Below are 9,938 nucleotides of genomic sequence, written 5' to 3' on the forward strand. Positions count from 1 at the left end.
GCGGCACGGTCGGGCCCCTTCGTCAGGAGACGCGAAAATGGCCGAAGGAGCGCGAGCGGCGCAGGCTCAGAGGCTGCCGGGATCGCGACGGACCGGCGGGCGGGACGGCTAAAATGGCGGCCGCGCGGCGAGGTGAGCTCCGGCGGGGTGGGGGCTTCCGGGCTTGCCGCGGCCGGTGCGGCGTTTCCATGTGGTGGCAGTCAGGTTTCCGTTTTCGGTGCGCTCACGGGGCTGTGCCACCGCCTCTACGTGAGCGAGGCAGCTCCGTCACCCCATCGAGAAGCGCGGCCTGGCCGGGGTGGCGGGCGTCGTGCGCCCCGCGGAGCTGCCCCGCGCGCGGACGCCTGGCCCTGGGAAGGCGGGTGCGGAGCACTTCTGGAGCGATTTTGGGGGCCCCGGTCCCGGGCAGCTCCTGTCCCGCGCGCGGCTTCTGTGAGGACACGTGGGCGGGACGGGCGCGGGGCTCCGGCTGCCCTGCCTGAGAGACGCCTCCGAGAGGAGGGATGGACAGCCCGGAGCGGGCCGCCGGCCATGCTGCCCCGCGCGGCGCCGCGCCTGCGCGCACGTTCCCAGTTTGAAGGAGTAAAGAGTGGCCGCTCCGCAGGCAGGCAGCGTCTCGTCCACAGGATGGTTTGCGTGTTTACATTAAGTTCATGTCCGGCGCCGTGGCGCGCGCCCGTCATCCCAGCACTTTGGGAGGCCCAGGCTGGGCAACGTAGCAAGACCCCTGTGTACACGGAATTTGTAAACCTCGGCCAGGCATGGTGGCGCACGCCCGTGCTCTCAGCCACGCTGAAGGCTGAGCGGCCGGCGGGTCCCCGGAGCCCGGGAGGTCGAGGCTGCCATGAGCTGTGATCGCCCCGCTGCACTCCAGCCTGGGCGACAGAGCAACACCGTCTCCAAAAAACTTAAGCGTATTCCAGGACAAGATGTCTTCACACACCTTGTCCCTTACATCACGGAAGACATCTGACCCATTTACTTGCATGCTTAACTTCTGTCCTGCCGAGGCTTTTACACACTTGTTTTTCCCAAGCCCCACAACTTCAGTCTGTAACAGTGAGCAGCTGCACATAGCAGATACATTGGAATTGTTTAAGAAGCCAACCTTTGGCCAGCGCGGTGGCTCATGCCTGTAATCCCAGCACTTTGGGAGGCTGAGGTGGGCGGATCACCTGAGGTCAGGAGTTCGAGACCAGCGTGACCAACATGGAGAAACCCCGTCTCTACTAAAAATACAAAATTAGCCGGGCGTGGTAGCACACGCCTGTAATCCCAGCTACTCGGGAGGCTGAGGCAGGAGAATGGCTTGAATCTGGGAGGCAGCGGTTATGGTGAGCCAAGATTGCACCATTGCATTCCAGCCTGGACCACAGAGTGAAACTTTGTCTCAAAAAAAAAAAAAAAAAAAAACTTTTTTTTTTTTCTTTTTTCCCGCGAGGCAGTCTTGCTCTACTGCCCAGGCTGGAGTGCAGTGGCGCATCAGCTCCCTGCAACCTCCGCCTCCCGGGTTCAAGCGATTCTTCTGCCTCAGCCTCCTGAGTAGCTGGGACTACAGGCACAGGCCACCACACCTGGCTAAGTTTTGTATTTTTAGTAGAGATGGGGTTTCACCATGTTGGCCAGGCTGGTCTCGAACTCCTGACCTCATGATCCACCCACCTCAGCCTCCCAAAGTGCTGGGATTACAGGCATGAGCCACTGTGCCTGGCGAAAGAACCCAACCTTTAAGAAAAGGATCAGAGCCGGGCTCGGTGGCTCACGCCTGTAATCCCAGCACTTTGGGAGGCCGAGGCGGGTGGATCACGAGGTCAAGAGATCGAGACCATCCTGGTCAACATGGTGAAACTCCGTCTCTACTATACAAAAAATTAGCTGGGCATGGTGGCGCGTGTCTGTAATCCCAGCTACTCAGGAGGCTGAGGCAGGAGAATTGCCTGAACCCAGGAGGCGGAGATTGCGGTGAGCCGGGATCGCACCATTGCACTCCAGCCTGGGTAACAAGAGCGAAACTCTGTCTCAAAAAAAAAAAAAAGAAAAGAAAAAAGGACCAGAAGGGATGAAAACTCCAGTTAATGCAAAATCAGCACAAATAATGACAGGTATTTAGGTAGCCCGGTTTAAGAACAGATCAGGTTTAATGAGTGGCCTGCCGGTAATACGATGCCATGTGCTTTGCGATGCCCTTGGCTTTCTGCTTCCAGCAGGTGCCGCCTCTTCCGGGAGCCCAGTTCTGAGCCTCTGATGCCAACAGCCTGTGTTTACTGGCTTAAGACTCTTGCCCATGTGAGATTCCACAAACCATGGCACAGAAGGCCCCAGATCTGCCCAATAAGACAAAAATCTCACTGAGGCCGGGTTTCTGTCCTGCCCTCCCTGGCGCTGAAGGGGAAATGGAAGAGAGGCTGTGTTCAGGTGGCTGTGCTGCCTGCTGCCCAGGGGTGCAGCTTAAGCCTCCTTTTATGAGAGGTTTTCACCCAGTTCTAGATCAGTGTTGCCTGATCCACATGTGCAACTCGCACGAGCCCTTTTCAGACAGTTAATCCCACTGGGCCATGGTGGATCCAGGGCGAGTCAGAGGAGTCTTCAGATGCAAAACCTCAGAATCAGAAAGGAGGAAAGAGGCTCCACTCACTCACTCATCGGGCTTCCTGTCGCCCCAGGTGAGTGGGAGAGGGTGCAGGAGTTGCACGATGAACAGGTTGGACTGTGGCACTGCTGCTTTGGAAAATTCTTATTTTTGGAGGGATATTTGAGGATAACGTTCCAGAGGAATCCAAATGTCTGTTATCAATTATGGAAAAAGATTTGTTACAACTCAAGTCAGAAAAGGTTTTCATCTAGTCCCGTATGTGGCAAGTACAGAGAAGCATCAGAAGTTGAGGAGAGCTGCTGTTTGGGAAGCTTCGGGATGTTGCTTTCCGTGAGGGCCCGCTGAGGGTTCACTTTCCACCCACCCCCACACTCAGCGTCTGCAGCCTCAGGTTCTGAAAGGCAGAGACTACTGCCTCAGTGAAGGTTGGACGGAGAGGGTGGAGAGGGCTCACAGTGAATGCGATCAAAGGAGAATAAAGCGGGTGGTTCCTGTCTAGAGCAAGACACAGGAAAGCATCCTGGTGGCTGTCAGGCCTTGCTCACGGACCCCTTCTCTTCCAGGGAGAGGCTCCTCCACCATGGTATCCTGCTGCATGCTCCTCCAGGACAGAGCCCAGAGGGCGCAAGTGCTGCCACGCAGAGCGTCTTCCTCACCCCCACGGTTTCCCTAAATTCTGCCTCCTGTTCCTCCACAGATTTAGAGTTGATGTAACTTCCTCTGGTCTGCGTGCTGGCTCCGTCCCCCACCTGCTGAGGCCTGCATGCACAAAGTGCCTTAGCACGCCCAAACCCAGCTACCAAGGGGTGGCCACCTGCCTCTGTCCTGACCACTAGTGGCAGGAAGATGGAAACCCCCCAATTTGTATGTCCATAGATTCATTCTATTTTATTTTTGTCCATGTATTTTTAAGGATGGAGCCTTGATCTCATCCGGGCTGGAGTGCGGCAAACACAGGTCACTGCGGCCTTGGCCTCTTGAAGCACCGGCATCACGGGTGTGAGCCGCTGTGCCTGGCCGCAGTATGAAACGTACACAGCCCAGGAAATGGCTAGCAGATACTTAAGTGCCCCCAAACAGAAATATATTTTCTCTGAAGAGAATGAAAAAAGTGGCCAGGCACGGTGGCTCACACCTGTAATCCCAGCACTTTGGGAGGCTGAGGTGGATGGATCACTTGATGCCAGGAGTTTGAGACCAGCCAGGCCAACATGGTGAAATCCTGGCCCTACTAAAAATACAAAAAATTAGCCGGGTGTGGTGGTGCATGCCTGTAGTCCCAGCTACTCAGGAGGCTGAGGCGGAAGAATCACTTGAACCTGGGAAGCCAAGGTTGCAGTGAGCGGAGATCACGCCACTACACTCCAGCCTGTGAAACAGAGCAAGATTCTGTCAAAAAAAAAGAAAGAAAATGACAAAGTTATTTTTTCTAACTCGTAGCTGGGACAAGAGTCATGGTAACATCACTGGGAGTGCCTGTGTATGGAGGCTGTCCCCTAACCAGTCCTGTCCACAGTCACTGAGGGCAGGGGCTTCGGTGCACAGACCGCATCGTTCTGGGATGGGGGGGGGGTCCCACAAAGGCCCTGCTGGCTCATGGGACCACATTTGCCTCAAGCATAGTGATAGAAGCCCCAGACAGACTGGGAGCCGTGGCCAGGTCCCCGTGGCCCCCTGGAAACAGATGGCAGAAGCAGCCCTTCCTGTCAGCACCCGGGAGGCTGCTCCCAAGCCTGTTGAGCCTGGGGCTCCTTAGCCACTCACCAGCTGTCTTCGCTTCCCCTTCAAATGCTGTTTTACGTCAGCGGAACCTACTACACCCTGTATTTCCTCGCCACGCTCCTGATAGTCACGTATAAAAGTAAGTCAGGGCTGGGCGCGGTGACTCACACTTGTAATCCTGGTGGTTTGGGAGCCTGAGGCGGGTGGATCACTTGAGGTCAGGAGTTCAAGTCCAGCCTGGCCACCATTGTAAAACCCTGTCTCTGCTAAAAACACAAAAAGTAGCCGATCGTGGGGGCAGGTGCCTGTAATCCCAGCTGCTTAGGAGGCTGAGGTGGGAGGATTGCAGCAAGCCGAGATCGTGCCCTTGCACTATAGCCTTGGAGATAGAGCAAGACCCTGTCTCAAAACAGAAGAGGAAAAGGTACGTTGAGGCCGCCGCTGCTGCCCTGGGTAATGTGTGTCCTTTCTCCACCTGTGCTCCTCAGGTCAGATGTTCAGCTACCCTCACCGCTGCCTGGTGCTCGATCTCGTTCTGCTGCTTCTCATGGGGATTCTGGAAGCAGTCCGGTTGTATCTGGGTGAGTGGCCGGTCAGACTGTGAGGAACTTGTGATAGGAGTTGCTGTCTGCTGCCGCAGCCTTTAAATACTCATTTTTTCGTAGTATGGTTCTTGGAGACATTTTTCATCCAGACTGCTGGCCCTGTTGCCTGCAGGCTCCCCTTACAGTATCATTAAGTATTAATTGAGAAGTTTTGTCCCAGAGACAGATAACACTGGGGGCATCGCTGGGGAAACTCCGTTTGGAAGTATGTCCTGCAGAAGCCCAGCCCGCCAGCACATCCGGAGCTGCGTCCCCTTCCTTCCCCTTGGCCTCAGCTGTCTGAGGAGGAGGGCCTGGAGAGTTCTGCCAGGTCCCAAGGAGGCAGAGTCTAGAGGGGTGGGAGCACCCCCAGCCTCCCCAGTCCAACTCTAGCAGTCCCCAACTCTGCAACCCCTTCAAGCGGCCTGCTTTTTTTGAGATGGGGTCTCACTCTGTTGCCCAGGCTGGAGTGCACTGGGACGATCACAGCTCACTGCAGCCTTGACCTCCTGGGCTCAAGTGACCCTCTCCCCTCAGCCCTCCTGCTCCTCCCAAGTAACTGGGACTACAGGCACCTGCCATCATGCCCAGCTAATTATTATTATTGTTATTATTATTATTTTGGTAGAGACAAGGTGACAGGGTTTCACTGTGTTGCCCTGGCTGGTCTTGAACTCCTGGGCTCAAGAGATCTGCCCACCTTGGCCTCCCAGAGTGCCCGGCCCTTCCTCCCTTTTTTCAACCACATAGTTTATTAATTTGATCTTCTCTGGTCGTCTGTGTGTTGGGGGGTGAGTTTGGTTTCGCCCTCCTCGGAGCTCAGCTCTGTGGCCCTCGGGGTCCAGACTTCTAGCCCTCTGCATGTTCATGGTCATAGCACGTGTGTCTGTGAAATGCTGCCCTGCCGTGGGGACACGGCAGGCACGTCCAAGGCACTTTGCACCCACCAGGCTGGAATCGTAGGCCCCTCTTGTTCACACACAGACACACCCCGATGCCCAATGTCCAGTGAAGAGCCGAGGCTGCAGGGAAGGTGGGCCCCCTTCTGCTTGTCATGAGGCCTCAGACCCCACTAGGAGGAGAGGATGGAGGCAGTCCTCTCAGCTGCCCGTCCTGTCCTGCCCCCTGCGGGGTGCCCGGCTGTCCGTGTCTTGTCTGTGCTGGCAGATAGTGCCTGAGCCTCTGCAGCTCGCTGCCCAGAGCCACACTGCTGGGAGGGTGCCGGTGCTACTGTGGCACAAGCCTCGGGTCTTGGCCCGCCCCAAGGTGGTGGGGGCAGGGTGTGTCCTGGCCCTTCAGAGTCTGCTAGGCCAACTAGCACCCTCCCCAAGCACACCACACCCTGCAGGGGCTCCAGGCACCCAGCTCAGCTAGTGACTGACCCATTTGTTTGCTAAATACGCACTTTTGTTTTTAATATGTATTCATGAAATTTTCCAGAACTGGCCTTGGACCAGAGAAAAATATTTTTGGGATTTTTCAAAAAAGTCCCTTCAGTTCCACTTGGAATTAGGAGAAGGTGGCAGATGCACTTGAATCATTTTAGAAACCAGAGTCGCCCCGTTCACACAGCCGGCCACAGGACCCAGAGGCGGCTCAGCCGTGGTGCTGCAGGGGCACCTTCCCAGGAGGGGCTCACGCCGTGCTGCACGTGCTCTCTGACACTGCTGGGTCCTGGGTGGCCCCCAGGGGTGGTTTCCCTGGGATTCCCCAGGCCGGAGCGATACAGGCTGAGGGGCTGCTCTGGTCCCAGCAGCCCTGCAGGCACCCGCGGGTGGTGGGCTCTGGGGAGCGCCCTGCCCCACTCTCACTCCCCCTTTGCTCTGCTCTCCAGGCACCAGGGGCAACCTGACAGAGGCTGAGAGGCCACTGGCCGCCAGCCTGGCCCTCACGGCTGGCACCGCCCTCCTCTCTGCCCACTTCCTGCTATGGCAGACCCTGGTGCTGTGGGTGGACTGGGCCCTCAGCGCCACGCTCCTGGTGCTCCACAGCCTGGAGGCCATGCTGCAGGTGGTGGCCATCGCCGCCTTCGCCAGGTAGTTGCGGGCACCCAGGACACGCCACGCTGGGGCCCCCTCCTGGCCAGCCAGACCCCCAGCTGTCACCTCCCATTTCCTGGACCAGAAGGGCACTGTTCCTAGTGATTGGCCGTAGATGGTTCTGGATGGTTCCATCTGCCTTGGCAGGGGTGGGGGCAGGAGCCAAGGCAGAACAAAATGCTGGAGGTCCCGGTGTTGGGGACAATGGCAGGGACCACATGGAACTGCCCTCCAGGTGAGGCCCTGTCAGGGTCTGGCTTCAGCAGCCAGGCCTCCATGGACCCCACGAGCCCCCAGGGCCAAGAGGAAGGATAGAGCCCCTCAGAACAGAGGCCTCGTCTCAGCATTCCCCATCACCCCTCCTTCCCCGATGGTCCTACTGTGTGTTCTGGGAGCCCAATTTACTCCTTGGCCAGGCCCCAGCCATGTTTCCTAGTTGGGAAGGAAAAGCAGGATGGCGTGGGCCTTGTGCCCCGAGCGCCCCAGCTCTGGCTCACGGGCAGGCAGGCCCAGGTGCAGTAGTGCACTCTGGGTTCCAAAAGCAATAAATGCAAACAAGCCAGCAGCTCTGGTGTCGGAATTTCCATCTCAGCCACGCTCCTCCCTTCCTTAGGGGCTTCTGAGGAGAGGTCAGGGCTGAGGCCGGGATGGGACCGAGGGAGAGAGAGCAGCTGCGGGGCTCGCGTTCTGAGCCTCTGGCCACGAAAAGTTTAGCAACTTTTGCCTTGTGCACTTAGTCCTAAGCAAATTCTGTCTGTGATCTTTTTTCCCATTCCCAGATTGACTGTAAGTTCCCCTTAAAAAGTATCTAAACTGTTACTTACAGTAGCTTTCCTTCATTTGCTTCTGTTGTGTTTTCTGTTAGGAATAATTACATCCAAATATCTAGAGATTTTCTCTTCATCGAATTTTGTAAATAAAGGACTGCGTATGCCTCTGAATTTCTGCTGGTCACGGCCACCACCACACCCCATCTCCAGTTCCCCCTCCCTGGGAGAGAGTGCTCCCTGCTCACCACTACTCAGGTCCTGGCGAGCCTCACCCTCCAGCCCTGGCTGCCTTTGTCCGAGACGCCCTTGGGTGCCTTCCGCTCGGTGGACTCCTGAAGGCAGGAAGCTGTGGGACTTCCTGGGCCTCCCCTGGGGCTCCCTCAGCTAGGGTGGCTGCGGCTGCAGCACCTGAGCAGCCTTTCCTTCCTGTGTTCGTGGAAGTACCTGGTTGCCGTGGGCTGACTTTCTGTGACCTGTCTGTGGCCCCTGAGGCCACGTGAGCTGCAGGACGGGCCTGAGGACCTGCTTCCCATCCCTGTGCCCCTGCAGCAGAGCGCCGCACACCAGTGCCAGAGCACCTCCCACACTAGTGCCTGCTGCCCTGCACACTCCTGCCTGGACTTGCAGACGACCAGCTGGGCACGCCTGCCACCTGGAGTACTCAGCCCAGGGACCACGTGGGCTGCGGAAGGGCCTCCTCCCCAGGCTGGAGACCTGTTGCCTTTGTGGTTAATGGATCCTGACACCTCCAGTCTCAGTGGGTGCACAGAGGCCGGGGTCACCTGTTCCACAGGGAACGCCATGGCTCCAGGTAGCCCAGAGTGGGTGAGGCCCGTGAGACCGGTCTGGACTGTTTTCTGAGGGCAGGCCGGCACTCATGGTGACACCGTAGACACCGTGTATGGGTGGAGAGGGACCCCCTTGAGGGCAGGCCGGCACTCACAGTCACACCATAAACACCATGTATGGGTGGAGAGAGACCCCCTTGAGGGCAGGCCGGCACTCACACTGTAGACACCGTGTATGGGTGGACAGGGACCCCCTTGAGGGCAGGCCGGCACTCACACTGTAGACACCGTGTATGGGTGGACAGGGACCCCCTTGAGGGCAGGCCGGCACTCACAGTCACACCGTAGACACCGTGTATGGGTGGACAGGGACCCCCTTGAGGGCAGGCCGGCACTCACAGTCACACCGTAGACACCGTGTATGGGTGGAGAGGGACCCCCTTGAGGGCAGGCCGGCACTCACAGTCATGGGTGGTGAGAACCCCCCTTGGCTGTGCCCTCTTGGCCACTCCCCACTCTGCCTCCAGGGAGGGTGAGGGCGCAGTGGGGTTGGGGTTCTTGGCCCCTGTGCCCTGGGTCAGGCAAGATCACACGTGGAGCAGGATCATGGCAGGTTCTAGGAGATCAAACTGCAAAGGCCATAAACCAGGAAGCCAGGCTTTGCCGGGGCTCGGGCAGGCACTGGGCCCGAAGGACGAGGGCCACTTCCTGCCACCCCTTCACGGAGCTCACCTGTGGCACCTCCCCAGGAAGTCCTCTGGCCAACCCAGGGTAAACACACAAGCCCTGCCCCTCTGGGACCACGGCCCCAGGGACCCAGACTCCTGGCCACACTCATTCCCTCCACTGCCCAGGACCAGCAAGCAGCCGGAGCCTCAGGTCCCTGCATGGGCCTGGCGTGCCCTGTGCCCTTCACCCCCTCCTTGCCCAGTTCACTGCATGGCAGCCGGTTACCCGCTGTGTCCACTGCACCCTGGCCCTGTTCTGAGCGGTCAGGGCAGCTGAGGCCGAAGGGCCATCCTGGGAACCAGGGAGATGAGAACAGAACCGGACAGTCCCCCTGCTGTGGGCAGAGGGTGGGGCCTGGGCCTGATGAGGGGGCCATGCAGGGAGAGAGGCATCCTCAGAGGGTCACAGGTGTCCCCACCTCCCCCGACACCCCTGTCCCTCAGTGCCCAGGATGGGCAGAAGTGGGGCCTGTAGGAGTGGGAAGGAGGCTCCGTCTCACCCTGGGAGCTCCAGGCTCCAGGCCTGGGTCCTGCCTGGCCCACCCACTCACTGAAGCCTCTGCCCCAGCTTCCCGAGGCCTGAGGCTGTGACCTCCCCAGGGCTGGAACCCTCCCAGGCATCGCGCTGGCGCTGTCCCCCAAGGCCCACGGGCAGTGTCTCCCCAGTCCCCTCCCTTCACCTTCGCCTGCTGGGTTGCAGCTGGGCCTCGCCCT

At 58.5% G+C, this 9,938-nt stretch overlaps 1 protein-coding gene across 1 annotated transcript; it reads left to right on the top strand.

Annotated features, from left to right (window-relative positions):
• The first annotated feature begins 37 nt into the window (after positions 1-37).
• TMEM80 (transmembrane protein 80) lies at positions 38-7,879 on the top strand. Its single transcript, XM_064370231.1, is given in 6 exon segments — positions 38-58; positions 60-132; positions 3,157-3,176; positions 4,361-4,454; positions 4,804-4,896; positions 6,734-7,879. Coding segments are annotated over 6 exon segments (507 nt in total). The 3' UTR covers positions 6,940-7,879.
• Positions 7,880-9,938: the final 2,059 nt, after the last annotated feature.

Source organism: Aotus nancymaae, unplaced genomic scaffold (genome assembly GCF_030222135.1).
Source record: "Aotus nancymaae isolate 86718 unplaced genomic scaffold, 86718_ANA_hifiasm-v0.15.2.pri h1tg000106l, whole genome shotgun sequence".
NCBI lineage: Eukaryota > Metazoa > Chordata > Mammalia > Primates > Aotidae > Aotus > Aotus nancymaae.